At 32.0% G+C, this 20700-nt stretch overlaps 1 protein-coding gene and 1 long non-coding RNA gene across 2 annotated transcripts; one reads left to right on the top strand and one right to left on the bottom strand.

The window, feature by feature from the left end:
- Window positions 1–4491: 4491 nt before the first annotated feature.
- Window positions 4492–8781, bottom strand: LOC127739011 (E3 ubiquitin-protein ligase TRIM33-like). The gene is made up of 2 exons (XM_052250575.1): window positions 8674–8781; window positions 4492–6319 (listed from the first exon to the last, which is right to left on the bottom strand). Exon 2 carries the CDS (start codon window positions 6304–6306, stop codon window positions 5281–5283), a length of 1026 nt encoding a protein of 341 aa, XP_052106535.1. The 5' UTR covers window positions 6307–6319; window positions 8674–8781; the 3' UTR covers window positions 4492–5280.
- Window positions 8782–9883: 1102 nt separating this feature from the next.
- Window positions 9884–14552, top strand: LOC127739012 (uncharacterized). The gene is made up of 2 exons (XR_008000241.1): window positions 9884–10344; window positions 14241–14552. It is a non-coding gene; the product is annotated as an uncharacterized LOC127739012 (long non-coding RNA).
- The last annotated feature ends 6148 nt before the right edge of the window (window positions 14553–20700 follow it).

A 20700-nucleotide genomic window follows, 5' to 3' on the forward strand; every position in this document is an offset into this window, starting at 1 on the left:
AACTAGTAACCGGCCGTAGGCCTAATTGAGTATTCGTTTTTTTTTAAGTCAATAGAACCACATATTTACCTCATCAAAAGACAGTAATTGTTTGTTATTATTTTTAAATTAGATTTTGATAACACCTATTTTTTTTGCTTTCTTAATATAATAGAGTATAGCCAATCAAGATTTGTCGATATCAAGAGTAAACAACAGAACGGTTTCATCATTTTCTTCCCATATCCCAAAAATGGTTAATCTAAATCATCTCCTCCAAAAGTATGAACTTCCAATGATTAGTTTGTGTTTTATTCACGAAGGAATGATAACCCCTTTTAATCAATATTAGTAAATTTATTGAATCAAGCACGGTGATGTACCTTTTCCACCCGTTGACCAGTACATTTATTTTTGTTGTAGGTGTATTGCTCTCTCATTTAAAAACCCCATTTATTTTCGAAAGCCTTCTTACCTTAAATATTGCGATGCCTGTAACTCAGGACGAGGAATTTGTACGGGGAGGTAAAATGTCCAAACTGGCACACTTAACTTGGATAGCTATCTTTAAAACTTATATCGATGCTAGGTAAACATTTCAAAGATATGGATTATAGTTGATGTGTTAATCATTTAAACATTTAATTGAAGTAGAAATTATTGATGAACTGGGTGAACTATTTCATATTCTCTCATGTTGTGCCCTCTTTGCACGTATGTGTATTCCGAACTATATAACTTTAACAGTATCTGGGCATATGCTACAGAAGTAATATAACTTGATTTTGACTATGCATTTTGCGTGTCAATTTAATAAATCAAATCAGATTAAATCATTTAATTTGTATAAATCCAAATGTAGGACTGTCATATAGATATACAATATCCATAAGAAAAACAAGAAGAAGATAAAAGCAACAAACTCAATTTCCTATATGAACATAAGATTATACATGCAAAAAAGGTGTCCTGGTATATATCTTATTTTAGACGTATGATATTATGTGTATCTAGAGTTACAGAGCCTAGAGTAAAGATGTCCTATACGTATCTTATATTCTAAACTAATCATTTTAAGTGTATACCTTAGATATTTCAGAGTCATGATATCCTGTTTTTATATCATAGATCCGCAGTGTATATATTATGTTCCAGACTAATGATCCCCAGCGTATATTTTATATTCCAGACTAATGATCCCCAGTGTATATTTTATATTTCAGACAAATAACCTCCGATGTATTTTTTATATTCCAGACTTTATTTTATATTTCAGACTAATGATCTCCAGTGTATATTGTATATTCTAGACTAATAATCCCCAGTGTATATGTATATTCTATCCTTATGATCTCCACTGTATATTTTATATTCTAGACAAATGATCTAAATAATTTTGTACATTAATCAGGCCGTTATTTTTTCTCGTTTGAATAGTTTTACATTTGTCAATTCGGGGCCTTTTATAGCTGACTATGCGGTATGGGCTTTGCTTATTGTTGAAGGCCGTACGGTGACCTATAGTTGTTAATTTCTGTGTAATTTGGTCTCTTGTGGAGAGTTTTCTCATTGGCAAGCATACAAATATGTTATATTTTAGCCTAATGATTCCCAGTGTATATTTCATATTCCAGACTAATGATCTCCAGTGTATATTTGATATTTTAGACAAATGACCTCCGGTGTATATTTTATATCCCAGACTATATTTTACATTTTAGACTATTGATCTCCAGTGTATATTTTTATTCTAGACTAATGATCTCCAGTGTATATTTTATATTCTAGATTAATGATCTCCAGTGTATATTTTATATTCCAGACTAATGATCTCCAGTGTATATCTAATATTCTAGACTAATGATCTCCAGTACATATTTTATATTGTAGACTAAAAATCTCCGGTGTATATTTCATATTTCAGACTAATGATCTCCAGTGTGTATTTTATATTCTAGATTTATGATCTCCAGTGTATATTTTATATTTCAGACTAATGATCTATGGTGTATATTTTATATTCCAGACAAATGATCTCCAGTATATATTTATATTCCAGAACATATTTTATATCCCAGTGTATATTTTATATTCTAGACTAATGATCTCCAGTGTATATTTTATTTTCTAAACTAATGATCTTCAGTGTATATATTATGTTCCAGACTAATGATCTCCAGTGTATATTTTATATTCTAGACTAATGATCTCCAGTATATATTTTATATTGTAGACTAATAATCTCCGGTGTGTATTTCATATTTCAGACTAATGATCTCGGGTGTATATTTTATATTTCAAACTAATGATCTGTAGTGTATATTCTATATTTCAGACTAATGATCTCCAGTGTGTTTTTAATAATTCAGACTTATGATCACCGGTGTATATTTTATATTCCAGACTATATTTGATATTTCAGATTAATGATCTCCGGTGTATATTTTATATTCCAGACAAAGGATCTCCAGTGTATATTTTATATTCCAGACAAATGATATCCTGTGTTTATTTTATAGTCCAGACTAATGATATCCTGTCTTTTATGTTAAAAAGTAATGATCCCATGTGTATAGTTTGTACTCCAAACTAATAATACCCTGTGTTTATTTTATAATTCAGAGTACTTACATGTTATGTTTACGGTATATTTCATAGCTGTCATATCCTGTGTTTATTCTATATTTTATAGTTATAATATCTTGTGCTATCCAGAGTAATGATCTATTTTTATATTTATGACAGAGTTATTCATGTGCATATTTTCTAGTCGTATGATATCTCTGTTTATCTTATATAATAGAGTTATGCTATCATGTGTAAATTTTTTATTTTAGAGTGATGATATCATGTGTATATTACATAGACCAGAGTTATGTTTTCATATGTATATTTTTTTCGAGAGTTATGATACCATATGTATATTTTGTATAAAAATGTTCAAAAAAAAAGAATAGAAAATAATGGAGGCTAAATATAAATTACAAAGACATAGAGGAGGAAAAACTAGGTAGCAAAATCCGCTAAAAATCCTCCTAAAATTAAATGGTCGTTCTCTCACTTTTTGTATGTTATCGTTGACGGGCATATTTCAGATTGTCATGTTTTCTCGGCACTGGTTGGTCAATCATAATATATGACTACGGACAAAAATTGCTTATAAAAATGAAAAGAGCAATAGAGTCAAATGATAATGCATATTATCCAAAAATTATATGTTGTCGTTAAAATCGTCTTTAAAATTAGCTTGCATTTACCTGAATCATTAAAAAATATCTTGAATTTGGAAATACACGGTAACTTGCTTAAACGTAGCTGGACTGGTCAGGAAAGATTTTGCAAAACCATGAAATTTTTCTCATTTTTCCTTTTTGTGCGTTCTCATGCAAAATTCTTTTTTCTCTGAATCCTAAGTTTTAATATGAAATGGATATAAAGAGTTGTCTCCCGTTCATCATGCATTGTACATTTATAACACAATTTTCTCTTAAAAGAAATGATCAGTTTTCACCTTTTTAAGACAATTAAGTCGTGATTCAAATTATTTTCTAGCTAATTTTTCACCGAAATATAGTAAGAAAAAGGAAAACCATATAAATTTCATCCATATTACGGACATATAAAACTATTCATCCCATTACACTTACTTACAAAAAAAAATTAGATAGAAATAGGTGATAAGACATGTTGAACTTACAGTCATTCCAAACACAAAATAAAGTTAACCCATTGCTTATAGTACATAAGAAATTGGGACCAAACCAATACAAATTAACATCGACCAATTAAGCATGAAAATGAGGACAAGGTCAGATAAACCTGTCTTACGTACATGCACACATTACAATCATTCCATACACCAGTTGTACTCTAATCATTGTTTATTGTATTTGAAATACAGATAAAACTACAAAAAATGTAACATTGACCATTGAACCATGACAATGAGGTCAAGATCAGAAGAACTTTGCCAGTCGGACATGTACGCATTACAATCATCCCAATTACAAAATATACCTGACCTATTGCTTGTTGTAACTGAGGTAAAGACTTTATCGTGAAAACTGATTAAAAAAATGAGGTCAAGGTCAGTTTAAACTTGTCTGGCGGACATGTAGACCTTTCAATGGTCCCATATACCAGAGATGGTTATCCTTTTATTCACACTAAGTGAAATTCACGGGAGAAAAATTTTTTGGTTTTAAATAGTCGCTGAAACATGACAAAAAGATCTGAAATATAAAGCTTTATAATAATATAGTTTATGCGACCGCCGCAAATGTTTTCTTTCAACTAAAAACAACTCAAGTTGCTGTGTCAGACCTTTTCCTTTCTAATGTAAAACAGTAATAATAATTTTAGTTTTGTGGATATGCCAAGTAGATGTAATGCCAAACAATTTGTATGATGTGGTTTTGAAACTCCATAAATATAAAGACTCATTACTGTTGGTATCATTAAACATTAAGCATATATAGTCTTGAATTTGCAAAAAGAAAGAAACAATTGCATATTTCATATTTTATCAACAAAAGTTTTTTTCTAAGAATGATTAACAAAATGTTTCTTGAATTAAATCACTGTTATCACTATGAATCTTATCATCATATGTTTTATTTGAAACATTTTAGATTTTATAAACAATAACTGAATCATAGGAACAACTATCATCACTTTTTTCAATTGAAACTATCATGATTCCTTTTTTTCTGTCTATGTCCATGTCATAAGGTTCTTTGATTCCATCAGACTCTGATAGTACAGTCCTACAGGTTTTACAATTGGGTGATACTACAACAATACTGTTTTTTTGCTTAGAAACGATATAAACAAAGCCATTTCTGTCTAACGTAAGTCCTGCTGGATTGACGATGTCATCATGAATAAAAGTCCAGAGAGGTTTTCCAGTACTTTTGTAGCAGCAGACTCTTTTCCCAATGGTACCATAAATATTTCCGTTGAATAATGCAATATGATGAGCACTAACTCCTTCTAAAATTGTATGAGAAATATCCTTCAGATTCACTATGGTACTTTTCTTCCCACAACTAATGACTAATATTTGACCATCACTTGCTGTTGCAGAACAGAAATGAGAAACTTCAATTGTTTCAGTAATTTCATTCTTTTCTATATCCACCAATGCTGTCTGGTTTGCTGATACTAATGTAACAGCCACTGTATTATTTCTCACAAAGCATGCATCGTTCGATGATCCTGTTAGTGTCAGTACTTTCCTTATAAACATTCCATCATTACTGAACAGCAGCAGGTGACTTTTATCATACTGGATATCAAGAATTATATATTTACCATCAGGTAATATTCTACAGGCATATATATATTTATAGATTTCATATCTTCTGGAATCGTTAGAGTTCTCAACATTGATGGTTTTATTTCTTCAATTCCAGGAACAGTTTTAACTAGATACTGTGCTTGCTCTTTTCTTCCAGCTTTAGTTCGAAGAGTGAGTTGGCTCGTAATGATATTTATATCACCAAACGATTTCACATCTTGTAGAATTAAGTGCAGAGCAGAGGACATGGTTACCTCTAGGTTCTTTTCATCAAATGTGTCTCCACTTTCTAATTCTTCTATGTATTTTGCTGCTAGTGATGAGGTTTTCTCAATTTCCCTCAGACCAATAAACATTTGTAGTTCAGTTGCAAGTCGTGTCATTTCATAAAACTCATTCTGCAAATTGCTTATTTGATTGGCTCGCTGTTCCAGTTGTTGTAGGAGAGTGTTCATCTCTGATTTTAGCTTTGAATGTTTAGTTTCTAAGTCGTCAAGAATTTCTTGTTCTATTTTGTTTAAGAAATCATCTATTGACTTCCTCGTAAATCGAATTTTTTCAGCAGCTTTAGTTTTCTGTACATTGCTTATATTCATCCTACTGTTAACAAATTTGATAATCTCTTCAAAATTTTTCTTCACATCCGTCAAATCTTTTTCAAGAAGTTGAACTGATGCAGAAAATTTAATTTGATTAAGAATGTCTGATAGTGGTTTCATTTCTAAGCATTTCTGATGTTTTTCTGTGACACACGTGACACAGCAGGGACAGGCATGGAGAGAACAGTAAAGTTCATATTTTTTCTTGTGATCTCTGCACTGGGTACTTAGTTCTTTTATAAATTTCGGTAATTTTTTGTAGTCTTTTATACACATGCATTTGTGGTCTTTAGACATTCTTAACTTTTTGTGGTGTTTTTCACAGTCTGTACAAAGGAATACTTCACATTCTGTGCACCATGTGACGGCGTCTCTAGATATACAATCATCATAGCAAAGAGTGCAAAAGAACCTTTCAGATGAGGTCATTGTTTCTTTATTTCTGAAATGTAATCAAAAAGCCTCTAGCATCGTATCACAAAATAATACTCGTTCCAGAATGAAGGATAGTTGTCTCGTTTGCAATCAGACCACATCTCCTTATCTTTATATTATAATATGCAGTTACAAACTATAAAGCTAAGATAGCATTTCTTGTGAAATATTAGTTAAAGATAAAAAAAAGAGTAGCGATTATACCTGACGATATCGGGATATAGGTACTTAGTCAAATCTAGACCAGAAGTTGTGTTGATATTTAAACCGGCACGGATTAAAAATAAACAATGTCAAAATGTTCAGGTTTTAATTAAAACTTTATTTGAGTAAGTTGATGCAAGCATACGATCGTTATTGTTTCTTAGACAGTTAGAGGCCCCTAGGACATGGTCAATTGACTGAGTTAATAAGCAATGTTGCTGTCCATCAGATTGTCTTTTTCTGAATTTTGTGTCGATAGGCGAGACATATCTTTGTGTCAACAGTTTATTTTATACATTATAGTGCTGGTGAACATATTGTCGTAATACAGATTTTGAATCTTTGTCACCACGGTATTGCCTACATTATTGTTCGTTCTTTTTCAGTTTTAAATAACTGTTTATTTCAACAAAAGTATGGATGATAACAACGATCAAAATAGTTTATTTGGAGAAGCATGTAAAATTAAGCATTAAATGTTTGTAATTAGTAATGATAACCAATTATGATGTATCAATTATTGGTTTATTGGTCCCATGTAATCAGTAATCAGACATTTTATGATTTCAATGTTATCAATAGCAATAAACAGAATGGTAGTAGTAATTATTTTTATGTTATATTTTGATTACTTGTCTTATATTACATTGTGATCGCCTCTTCATATTTCTTTTCTTAAACATAATAAAGTATAATCATTTATTTTAGACTTGCAGATGTTAAGAGTAAACAAAGTCTGAGAAGCCAACTATAAAAGTCCAAGCTTCTTACTTAAGGTTCGGTGAAGTGAGTATACTTTTTTATCCTAAATTAACACATCCTATCCCGTTTTTCGAGAAGAACTTATACAAATGATCTTAAATAATTTCTGAAAACCTACTATATCTTTGTTTTAAAAGATAGATATCAAAAATAATAAACACTACATTAGAATAGAGAATGAAAACGGGGAATGTGTCAAAGAGATAACAACTCAGCAGATTTATTAAAAAATCACGGAAGGGATTTTGACGATGTAGATATATATTTTTTTTTAAATTGCTTTAGTTTAGGGAGAAATCTAAACTGGATATCATTGCAAATTGACAATTTTGTACTTTTCGGTACAATATCAAGAAGATTAGAACGGTTTCCCCATTTTGTTCTTATATCCTAAAAGTCGATAACCCAAATCATCTCCACTAAAAGTATGATTTTCTATTGATTAATTTGTGTTTTATTCACGAAGTAAGGGAACATTGTTCCCCTTATGTCCATTATAATCAATATGAGTAAATTTCTTGAATCAAATACAGTGATGTAAGTTTTACAAATTGAATTTCGAATGCAGATGTATATACATTTAATGTGTACCAATTGTAAATATAAATAAGAAAATGTGGTATGAGTGCCCATGAGACAGCTATCCATCCAAGTCACAATGTGTAAAAAGAAGACAATTATAGGTCAAGATAAAACCGGTATAAACCAGAGGTTGATTTAGGGGGAGGGGGCTTATGGAGCTTTATAAATGGTTGGTGCATAGATTTTTTTACAAGTACCACACTCATAAAGTTGCCTTGGTGGTCCCCCTTTATCAAAATTCTGGATCCGCAACTGTAAATAAGAATATTCTTATCAAATATAATCGAATCAAGATTTGTCAAAATTATTTTTGAGAAGACCCCTCAAAGCAATCGTTTCCAAAACGAAGAGCACGCGCTCAACGTTAGAAACATGCGTTAAAAACTGCATACTGTTAAAGGGCCGAGCCAAATTAAGGGCATACGATACAGTAACAGGGGAGGTAATGACGTTGCTAACGTAAAATATTATTTTCCACGACTTCAAACTGTGACATATCGGGAAAAGATACATTTTCGACTGAATTTTTATTATTTAGACTGATTTAACTTGAAAAGGGTTCATGGACCTAAATAAAGGGGCGGGTTCAGTGCTTCCTAACTAGATCAATCTCCCCTAGACATATTTTTTGCGGCCCTTCCAAGTGGGGAACTTTTTTGTCTCTGATGGTATTTTAATGATTTTGTATTGCAGCCGATCTATAATTGTTTCTGTAGAGTTGATTTAGAGCTAGATATATGGTTTTGACATCAGATCTTCTAATATATGAGACAACCTGTTGACCTGTACATGTTTTGTTGTTGTTTTGTTTACCTTAAATTTTGTCATGGCCGCGGTTCAGGAAAAGGAATTTGTACAGGGAAGTTAAAAGTCTAATATCTGGCATACTTAGTTGTGATGGCTATTTTTAGAAATACTTTTATAGTACTATATATCTATCAATGTCGTCAGGTATGTATTTCAAAAATACTGTGATACTCATTATAACATATAGATAAATTATAAATTATTTTTTGTACTGGTCGAACCGTTTCAGATTTTCTCTTTTAAAGGAATAATCTACATCGAACTTGTTTTGTCTTTACTTTTTGGCACAAAGTCAATTTGATAAATCAAATTAAGTCAAATCATTTTATTGGTACATAATCCAAATGGAGTACGTTCACCGAGACATACACACTCTTATAAGAATACAAACACAATACAACATGCTTTATTCAAAGTCATACATGTTTATAACATAGACAACACAAGCTCTTCTCAGCTTTTCAATTGACATTGACAAATAAAACATAAGACATAGGTTATAGACATAGATAAGACATGACATACACACAAACATAGAATAACTATACATTGTCTCGAAATATAATTTTTTTTTATACAAGGCTAAGAAACAAGTAGAAAGTGAAGCTAAAGACATAGGTTATAGACATAGATATGACATGACATACACAAAAAGCATAATACATAGGTTATTGACATGACAAACACATAACCATGCAAAACTAGTATCTCAATTGTTTAAAACAATTAAAAGGTCTTTCACTTGAAAGTCTGATTTTGATATACACTCTTCACGACTTTTCATTTGATTTGCAACGAGTATACCTTCTTAAACTTTTCACGTTTCGCAGTGAATGACCCTATCCACCTAAATTTTCGGGATCGAAAGTATTGTTACGGTTCGGGTCTGTAGACCTCAAACTCTTATAAGACAAAATTAATATTATAGGACAACCTTGGTATTAGGTTTTATATTTCTTTCTACTGGTATTGTAGATACAAATACTGGTTTTTAACCATTGGTAGCATGGCAAAGGCACTGGTTTTCTTTGAAACACAATGAAGGATAACAGAGTCAAAATCAACTCTCAATTCATTTAATATGTTCAAATAGATAATAATTCATTCAAATATATAATGTAAAAACCCCAGAGCAATAAACTGTACAGAGACCCCCTTTGGAACGTCAACCGTCAATCATGGTATTTGGTATTTCGGTTGTAAATGCAGCCTAGACGTAGTAAAATAATCTAGGTCACACAGGACAGTCTATATATTATACGGGGAAACCTACTCAGAATAATCTGGTGGTGATTTGTATGGATTTCGGGTGGTATTGCTCTGGTATTGAAGCACAGGGTTAAGGTACAATAAGTCCCTGGTATCGGGCCGCAATCTTAAAACCAGAGCAGATGAAAGATGCCCTTTTTATACTTAGAGCCCACAACCCACATCCCCATGGTATCAGTGGGCCATTCTACGGTAATTGATTGGTTGATTGCCCACAGGGTTATAGGTCGTGTGTCGTCTTTTTTTCCCACGGCAAGCACATGCGCAGACAAGGTAAATAAATGGCGGCCTCCAGTAAACGTAGGATAAGTCTAGGGAATAAAAGGAAAAGGGGACGATGGAAGCTTTACATTAACAAAGGATATGCCCAGTTACAATATATATCCCTTATATAAATATACTATAAAGGTGAGAAAACGTGACAATGATAACCCGGGGAGAAATAAAGCTGGGAACATGTCGGGACCCCCTTTTGGACAAACAGTGAGACGAACTCTATATCTTATCATTCCCAATAAATATAACAATAAATACATACAATAATAATATAATTCGGACACGATACCTGAAATATAACAGTGTTCGTACATACAATCTCAGTCACACAATAAATTATCCAGACTTTAACGGCCGCGAGCAAAGTAAAACCGAGAAAGTTCAGTCTGGATAATAAGAAAAGAATAATAATGGCTTTACATAAATATACTTATCATCCTTAACCCTTACCCTATTTTGTAACAGTATGATATTTGTAATGCAGACTTGATGAACTTTCATTTGATATGCGACAACACCATCTTCTAGAAAGTTTGATTTTTGCACTTAATTACCCCCATCCAACTCTGTTTTGGGGGACAAAAATAATTTGATATCTTAAATGTACACATTCTGATCTTTCATTTGATATACGACTACCTTACCTTCTAAGACGATTTATTTTTTGCATTCAATAACCCCACCCATTCAATTTTGGGAGACGTAAATTTGATATTTGAAATGTACACATTCTGATCTTTCATTTGATATGCGACAACCTTACCATCTTAGAAATTTGAATATTTGCACCTAATGACCCCAACCTCCTTTTGCGGAAGGTAAAGTGGGTATTGAATTTTCATTTTGAATAGATCACATTTGGATGTTCAATTTCGTATGTCACATGACCCCCTTTGGCAAAGCAAAAAAAAAAAATGGAAATAGACCTTATGAAACTTAAAAAAAAGTCAATGTAAAATATGAAAACTTCAAACTGTTTATTTTTCTTTGTTTTTTTATCATATGTTTTTGGTATTTAGTTAAACATTTAACCATGTAAAATAAAGGCAACAGTAGTAAATGGCTGTTCAATAGTCATGATTCGATTAAGCAAAAAACAAATCTGGGTAACAAACTAAAACCGACGGAAACACATCAACTATAAGAGGAAATCAACGGAACAACAGAAACACTGTACTACAACAAAAGTAAACGCCAACATACATAGAAACGGACTGTAGATAACAACTGCCATATTCCTGACTTAGTACAGGACATTTAAAAAAATGGTGGGTTGAATCTGGTTTTATGGCAAGCCAAACCTCCCGCTTATATGGCAATGTTAAAAATACCGTTAAAATGACAACACTGCGTGACAGGAATACAGTACAAACAAACGCAAGAACACTCAGCACAGAGAAATACATCAATAAATGATATAATAGTACATACAACATGTAAACCGCAGAATAACAACGAACACCTCCCATGAATTTACAACAGCACACCAGGACACTACAAACGAAATATAAACTCTGCAATTTCTGAAAATTTCAGGTGGATAGCTGCTTTTGATTCAGAAATCTCCCCCCCCCCCCCCCCCCCCTCACAAATATCTCTAAAACGACAACAGATATCTCAAATCTGCTAAATGTAAAATAATCTGCAGAGGAAGTACAACACTGTAAAATTAACAATAAGGGCAATTCCATAGCTCATGCAGGGCTCAATACCTATTTAAGTATATGATACAATACCAAACTTGGCAACCGGAAATCTTAGAGATATGAGACTATCATCATTCAACTCAGACCACTTGACCTTTTAATAAGTAACAAGATCAAGGTTTTAGTACCCTTTGAAGGTCCAGGAGAAATTTCCTCATGACCTTGATATTGACCTCAAATTGAAGGTCTTAAAATACTGATCATTTTTGCAGTTTATAGTAGGTTGATATCTGTTACCATATCAGATATACAAAAAAAACTATTAGTATAATTTAAAGAATTATCTCGTTGTAACTTTTGAACGGATGGTCGGACAGCTTTGGGTCTAGAGCTCCTCGAGAGGAACATTTTATACGCTGTGTGTATGCAATTATCTCTTATCGTTTTATTAATATTCAAGCTTGAGATTTAAGCGTAGACAGTTTTTGGTCATCTATGACCTTTAACCTGGGGCAAATGAAAGGTCACTTAAACTAAAGATTATTGGTGAATGTCCCATGTCTCTACGACTTCCGGTTCTCAAAATAAAATTTTTCAAAAATTGTGTATAATATTTCACAGGAAATAACTCGTATAAGGGTTGATAACAAAATAACTGTTTATGTATATTTACACTGCCATATGTTCCTCTACATGTTGCTATTTTCAGATAGATTCTATCTGTAACAATTTTTAAGCTATATTTAAATCAAAGAAATTGTTCAAGTTGATATTACACTTAAAGGGGATGATAAAATCCTACGCAGTCTTATCTGGTTATTCTTCATGATGAGATCTACTTATTGTATAAATAAGGTCATGATATCTTTAAAAACAACGAGTGGTGTATGTAGAAAAAAACAATAAAAGGGAGATAACTTCTAAAGGAGATGATGAAATCCTACACTGCCTCTGGTAATACCTCATGATGAGGTCTATCGATGGTCCAAATTTGGTTATGATAACTTAAATGGAAACGAGGGGAGGCCATGTCATAAAAATGTTGGAAGAAAAAAAGAGAAAAAAATGAAATAAAAACATTCGAAAACAATAAGGTCTTCCCTCACGTAGGGGAATGACCTTAAAATAATCATATACTACGACAAACATACAAAAGTTTAATAGCTAAGCAATTATTGCAGCTCTGTAATATGAAAGCCTAACTTTATTACAAAACCGAAGCACATATAAATTAGATTTTTAGAATAGCTGTTAGGAGCATGTATTGCAGTGACATGACAAAACATGCATCAAAAAAGAAAATACATTCAATAACAGAATATTAAGTAAAGATGCATAACATACAGAATCTTATGTGCGGAAATATGCAAGCAAATATATATATCTTCATGACTTACTTTTTGCATAAACCATGCAAATTTTAAACTTTCCAGAGTTATGAAATCCTGTGTTTTCCCCCAGGAATTTTTTCAGGCGCCAAAATTCACAGCGGGTAACACTTATTGGCAGTGAACAATTGTGACGCGAAACAATCCCTCAAAATTCTAAAAAACAATATGAAATTAAAAGATTGATGACAGGCTAGCTATAAGTGTTAATTATGTGCACTCTTAATAAATTATTAGAATATATGATAACATCAATCTACACGCATAGAAAACATTGATATTACAGTCCATTTATAGAGTTAAATTCAACTGAAGAGTCAAAAGTTAGTAAATTCAAGAAAATATTCTCCTGTTCCTCTGAGTCTTCCCGTGCTGAACAGCTTTAGAAATGTCAACTTCTGCTACATCTACTCCTTCTAAAGTTATGGTTACTTAGCAGTTTCTAATTATGTTTGACAGCCTGTTTCTCAGCTCTGTCTTTATTCTTTACAGGGTTGAAGATCCCTTCCAACAATCTAAAAATATACATCAATCCCTGTCATATTATTTTTCAGTATAAACATTTCAAAACATAATAAGTTATTAGAAAAGATGTTTTCTCTCATAAAAACATTTTAAGTTTAACCATTCTAATTATTGGTGTAAGTATTTATCTGTAGTTGATGTAGTTACCAATAAGGCAAATGCTGCAATACTGGATAGCAAAGAAATCCTGCTTCCAACTTGCTAGCCAGTTACTGCATGACCATGCATGAATACAGTGAGTTAAGGCTGTCATCAGTTCCAAAGTATTGTTTCAGCAGCCTCAACTCCTGCTTTACTGACACCAAATTCACATTGAAATGGTTAGAAAGAATATAAAAAGGGATACATTTAATTAATATTTAAATGATAATAAAAAAAAATGAATGATAAAAGAAAAAATATAAATGTTATTTAATTTTGTTATATAAAAAATAACAAGAAAATGAATTACTTATTTCTACATTTTCAGGATCATCAACCTCTTCTGGATATACAAGAATACTGGCAGGATCAAAGAAAAAACTTTCAAGAGGGATAAAACTGGAAACCTCTTCTCCAACTTTTCTATCACTTTGTCTATAGTTATGGAAAGTAGACCTAAAAAGTGTTTACTCGATAATTTCTTTTATAGAAGATGCATAAAATTTACAAAGGCAAATCAAATTATTTTGTATCATATTTATAAGTTACTGTAACAAACATGGTTTGGTTTAAAAAGCAAGAGTTTTTTTTTTATTTAATTACCTGTCTTTCAAATTTAGTAAATTCCTCTTAGGATGGACTTTTGACTTTGAAATTGTCTATAATAGTGTAGGTAAATATGTTAGATATACTTACTGAAAGTGTAATGAGATGATTACAGCTGTAAATTTTCTCCATGACAACATTTATGAAAGTTTTGACGATAAAGTTTATCAACAGGTTGTAGGTATTCCTATGGGCACCACTTTCGCCCCTTTAATAGCAGACTTGTTCCTGTACTGCTACGAATAAAAGTTTACAGCGAAAATTAAAAAAGACCCGTCCAAATTCTATTTAATTAATAAATTCAACAACACTTACCGTTATCATGATGATATTTCTTCGTTAAATAATCAAGAATTTACTAAAAGAGAGGCGAAAGAAACCAAAGGGACATTCAAAATCATAAGTCGGAAAAAAAAACTGACAACGCAACGGTTAAAATAAAAAAAGACCAACAGACAAACAATAGTACACAACACACAACATAGAAAACTAAAGACTGAGCAACACGAACCCCACTAAAAACTGGGGTGATCTCAGGTGCTCCGGAAGGATAAACAGATCCTGTTCCACATGTGGCACCCGTTGCGTTGCTCATGTTAGCACAAACCAGATAATAAGTCTAATTCGGTAGGTCACATTCAGGGAAAAGAGGACAGGATTGTAGTTACGACATTTGGAACATATCCGCTATCATCTGTGAAACGGATATTCCATAACGGTTAACCAACCCGTGATGGCGTCCGTAAAATTTAAGAAGGGATGATTTCAACTTCACCGCATGGAACTCTTGGTTTAATAGTTTCCTTGTGAACAGCAATTCTCTATCAAGGAAATCATGATAGGAAATACAAGCCCTGGAATATCGTATCAACTGTGAGATATATACTCCGAATGCAGGCGCTGCTGGAATATTGCTACATAGAAATGGAAAGTTCACAATTGAGAAGCTGAAATCATCTCTTTTGTCGTAAAGTCTTGTTTTCAACCGACCCTCATTGTCAATTTTTAGATGTAAGTCAAGATATGAGGCAGACTTAACTGTATCTGTGGTATCCTTGATCTCAAGTTAGATGGGAAAGATGCGTCCAACATAGTCACCGAATTAATTAGAGAAAATCATCAGCTGACAAGGAAAGGCATTACATCGACCACCGAAAGCTATATGTTTATGTAGCCTAGGTAGGCGAGTGGTCTAGGGCACTGGACACTGTGCGGGCGGTGGTGCCACGATGTCACAGAAGAAAGGGTTCGAATCCCGCTAAGGGAAGAACAAAAATTTGCTTACGCAAATTTGAAGATCTAACATTGTTGGGCTAAATTTGAGACGAGTTATATATATATATAACTAACCAAACCTTTAAACAGACTTTTTCAGAAGGGTTATAGTTACGATACTGTTGTCAGGTCATTAAAGATGGCATACATGTATTTTGGAATTAATATTGATTCACTCATAGGGTCTTTGCATCGGAAATAAACACATTTATTCTAAAACCAGTTGTTGGCATGATACGGGTTATGTTCTCATATATTTCATGATGGTATGATACTAAACCCCTAACAGGATGGATTGTGCTTGATTTTCATATGATGAAGACATAATCTTTCAATCAGTTTAATTGAGGTCTGGAGCTGGCATGTCAGTAACTGCTAGTAGTCCTTTGTTAATTTATGTATCAAATGTCATTTTGCTTAGTTTCTTCTGTTACCTGTTCTGACATCGGACTCGGACTTCTTTTAAAATGAGTTTTACTGTGCGTATTGCTTTGTGTTTGTTTATTTTACATTGGCTAGAGGTATAGGGGGAGGGATGAGATATCACAAAACATGTTTAACCCCGCCGTATTTTTGCGCCTGTCCCAATTCAGGAGCCTCTGGCCTTTGATAGTCTTGTATGTTTTTTTAAATTTTAGTTCATTTATATGTTTAGGAGTTTAGTGTGACGTCCATTTTCACTGAACTAGTACACATTTTTGTTAAGGGGCCAGCTGAAGCCCGCCTCATGGTGCGGGATTTTCTAGCTGTGTTGAAGACCCATTGGTGGCCTTGGACTGTTTTCTGCTCTTTGGTCGGGTTGTTGTCTCTTTGACACATTCCCCATTTCCATTCTCAATTATATATATATATTTATTGAACATGATATAGCAATAACGTTTTATTGCATTCGGTTGAATTACATATAGAGGCAATCCCATTACAGTGTGGACGACACCAATACTTATGTTCTTAATAATAGCGAATCATTTACCTTTAACTTGTTTGTCATCGGCTATCGATAACAATGATTTGACGCTCACACAGTCTGTCAAAGGCTCTACAGTTGGGATGTCAACAATCACTTGTTTCAAATTGCGATACATAAAATTAGACTTTCTTTCAACAATATTTAAAAGAAAGTTGTTTTAAACATTCTTTTTGTCATCACACCCAACAGTTTCATTTGAAATAACAATAAATGTGCAGAGCTAATATCATTAAATTATAGTATATAAATAACACATAGCTGAGAGGGTGATAGAGCAGATTGTTACCCTGAGGAGTACCAATCTGCTCTATTACCCTCTCAGCTATGTGTTAATTATTATACAGAATGTTCTATCATTAGTGTCTTTTACTGCTAAATTTTAAATTGAAACTTCTTAACTATGACGTCACGCACATAACAACATAACAGTCTTGCATTTTGACGTAAAGTATAATAAAAAAATATATATGACATGTAAAACAAATTTGCAGGTACGAAACAGACCGTACAAAAGTATATATATATATTTTTTTAATTGCACCACGATTTAAAGATTACCATGCATTAGTTCCAAAAATAAATACTTTTAGACAAGACAAAAGTTGAAATATACGAAGAGCCAAAAATGAATACAAATTTTAGAAAACGACAATTGTAAAATCGCTTTGAAGTCTGTAAAAGGTTATTGCTAACACATTTATTACTACTTTTGAAGCTAGTGAAAATATATATTTAATGTTTAAAGAACGTGCGATATGATAATTAATTTGATTATCGATTTTTGGTGAGAATGTCAAAATATTCAATGTTAATCAATACGCCTGTAGTATTTTTTGTCTATTCGAGTTACTTGTTTTCAGGCGTTGAGAACCTTTTGGCAACCCCGTAAGTTTAAATGTCCCTTGTAAAAACAACGTATTAAGTGGGCGTGACAGACAAACGGCTACCTGATCTGACCCAGTCAATTGGAGAATTGAGCGCACCAAAGAATGGTCTCATCAACACTGTTATGAAATTGATTATATCAAGTGTTTACCTATATTCCAGAATTAATATATAATATATCCTGTGTTTATTCTATAATTGTACGTTATGATATTATGATATCCTGTGTTTTTTTAAATTTATTTCAGAGTTGTATATATTTTGTGTTCTGAGTTAGCATGTGTATATTTTATATTCCCGGTTTATAATATCCTGTGTATATTTTGTATTTCAGAGTTATGATATCAGGTGTATATTTTAAAATTCAGAGTAATGTATATTTTGTATTCCTGAATTCTGATATTCTATGAATTAAGTGATATTCTAATTAACTAGCACTGGGTCAATACCACTTCTTGTGAACTGTTGTTCCCGAGAGAATTGTAAGCCCAATCGTCTGTGTGTCAGTACGGACATGGTTTATAACAATCTATTTTAAAATTCCCTGTTGACAAATTAAACAAAATATATTAATAAAATAAGGTTCCAACTCCCTATGTCAAAGTTGATGAATATGGCAATTCTTTTTAGGTCCCTGTTGTTCATATAGCTCCTAACGTTGTTATGATATTGTAATTATCATATTTATTTATCTTGGCCTATTCTGTTTTGTGTGGCCTTATAAGATGTTTACATAGTTGTTTACAAAATAATGTTATAATTGTGCAGTTTAGAAATCACTGGTACAATCATAAATACTGATGGCATGATTAGAACTTTCTATTTGACTTGCATAGTAATTCCGGAATGATCATAATCTATGATGCGTATTTTAATCTTCTACAATATTCTAGAAGTTTCCCTTCTATAGTTTTCTAGGAGTTTCCCTTCTACAGTGTTCTAGAAGTTTCCGTGACAAATATACACTACAAACCAGTAAAAGTCTGAAATGGCCTATATCTGTACTCGACTGTACTGATTTTTACTCGACCAGTCTGAATTGGTCTGAATTTTACTCGACATTACTCGACCCCAGTCTTAACCATACTCGACTGTACTGATTTGTACTTGACCCTTATCTTTGCCATTGAAAATAGTCTGAACTATTACTCGACCAGTCTGAAACAGTCTTAACCCATTCTCGACCTATACTCGACCTATTTTTTTCAGTCTAAACCATACTCGACCAAAGGTCTGAACAATACTCGACCAGTCTGAACCATACTTGACCAAATAACCTCTACTTTTTCTAAATTTTAACTGTTAAAATAAATTTCTTTTTAACTGACATGAAAACAGCCACAATAAAATAAAGATATATTATAAAAACAGATTTTTACATTCTTACATGATTCCCAGATTTATCAAATAGAGATAGTTAAATCAAATTATCTTATGTAATAATTTAATTATATTAATTTAGTTTTAGAGTTTTGTTAAAGAAGATTTTCTTTTACCTAAAAACCACACCTATACTGAGGGTAATTAAACCTTATTAAGGTGCTTCTTGTTTGGCATGTGTTTTTTTTTAATAATTAATTTTCCTAAATTCTTAAATAAAAACACATAGGTTTCATGGTTACATACAAAAAATGTACTATAGATATAAGAAGATGTGGTATGAGTGCCAATGAGACAACTCTCCATCCAAGTCAAAATTTATAAAAGTAAACCATTATAGGTTACAGTACGGTCTTCAACACGGAGCCTTGGCTCACACCGAACAGTAAGCTATAAAGGGCCCCAAAAAATTACTAGTGTAAAACCATTCAAACGGGAAAACCAACGGTCTAATCTATATAAAAAACGAGAAACGAGAAACATATAGTTATATAATTATATAATTATCTTTTTAATGAGGTAACAACAGGCTACAAAATCACTGAAACTGTTTTACCTTATTTTAGAAATATGTCTATTTAGTATTATTATAATTTGGGATATATTATATACAATATATATCAAAAAGGGATAAAAATTAAAGAAATTAATAAAATTGTTCTTCTGATTAGTGGTGAAGTATAAAGTAATACCTCCTGCTTGGGGCAAACTCATGAAAAAGATCACACCTGGTCAGAGAGTATTAAATTCTAAATAACATTCATTCAAAATCGCAACATCCTGTGAAACTTAAATCACAAGGCCTTTTGAATTCACTAGATAAGTAATACACGAGTTTAAGAAAAATAGGGCTTTCTTTTTACCTGTAAAACATACATGTACTGAGGTAATTAAACCTTATTAAAGTGCTTCTTGTATGCCATTTCTTTAATTTTGACAAAAATTATTTAAATTTAATTGAAATAAATTTTTACTGTAACTTTGGAACACATTTCCTTTTTTAAAAGTTTATCACAGGATTACTATGGAAGTTCTATTATCATGATTATATTAAATTCTTGGTTTAACAAAACAAAGGTGTCATTTTTTAAATTTATCAAGTTGCTTTATATGCTATTTTATATATATTTTAATAAAAAAATGTTCACTGCATTATTAACTAAACTCAACTGACACCATAAATCTATACTAGGCTTAAGTTAGTGGTGAAAATTGTCCAGTAACCATAAAATATATCTGAAACATTCAAAAAATTTTGAATAACATTGAAAATATTAGTCACAATTCATTTTTGAGATTATTTGATCAGCTTATATTATTTTTATTTTAAAGGTGATATATATGTATGTATATAAGTGTTGATGAATATGGTGTTGAAGTTATATTATGTTTATTGTGAAATTTTGGTTTCAATGTTATATTGAATACATTTTTAATTTCAAATTGTTGTTCAAATTTCTAGCCAGGGGAAATAGCTGTTGTTAAAAACAGTTCCTAAAGTGATGAAATACAATAGATAGATACAAAAAATAGGTCTAGGTTGGTTAAGACTTGGTCGAGTATGGTTCAGACTAGGTCGAGCATGATTCAAACTAGGTCGAGTATGGTTCAGACTAGGTCGAGCATGGTTCAAACTAGGTCGAGCATGGTTCAGACGTGTATAAAATGGTTA

This window comes from Mytilus californianus, unplaced genomic scaffold, assembly GCF_021869535.1.
Source record: "Mytilus californianus isolate M0D057914Y unplaced genomic scaffold, xbMytCali1.0.p SCAF_4, whole genome shotgun sequence".
NCBI lineage: Eukaryota > Metazoa > Mollusca > Bivalvia > Mytilida > Mytilidae > Mytilus > Mytilus californianus.

Bases quoted from the DNA above. Each gene is read 5' to 3' on its own strand.
- LOC127739011 (XM_052250575.1), bottom strand. From the start codon at position 6,306: ATGACCTCATCTGAAAGGTTCTTTTGCACTCTTTGCTATGATGATTGT.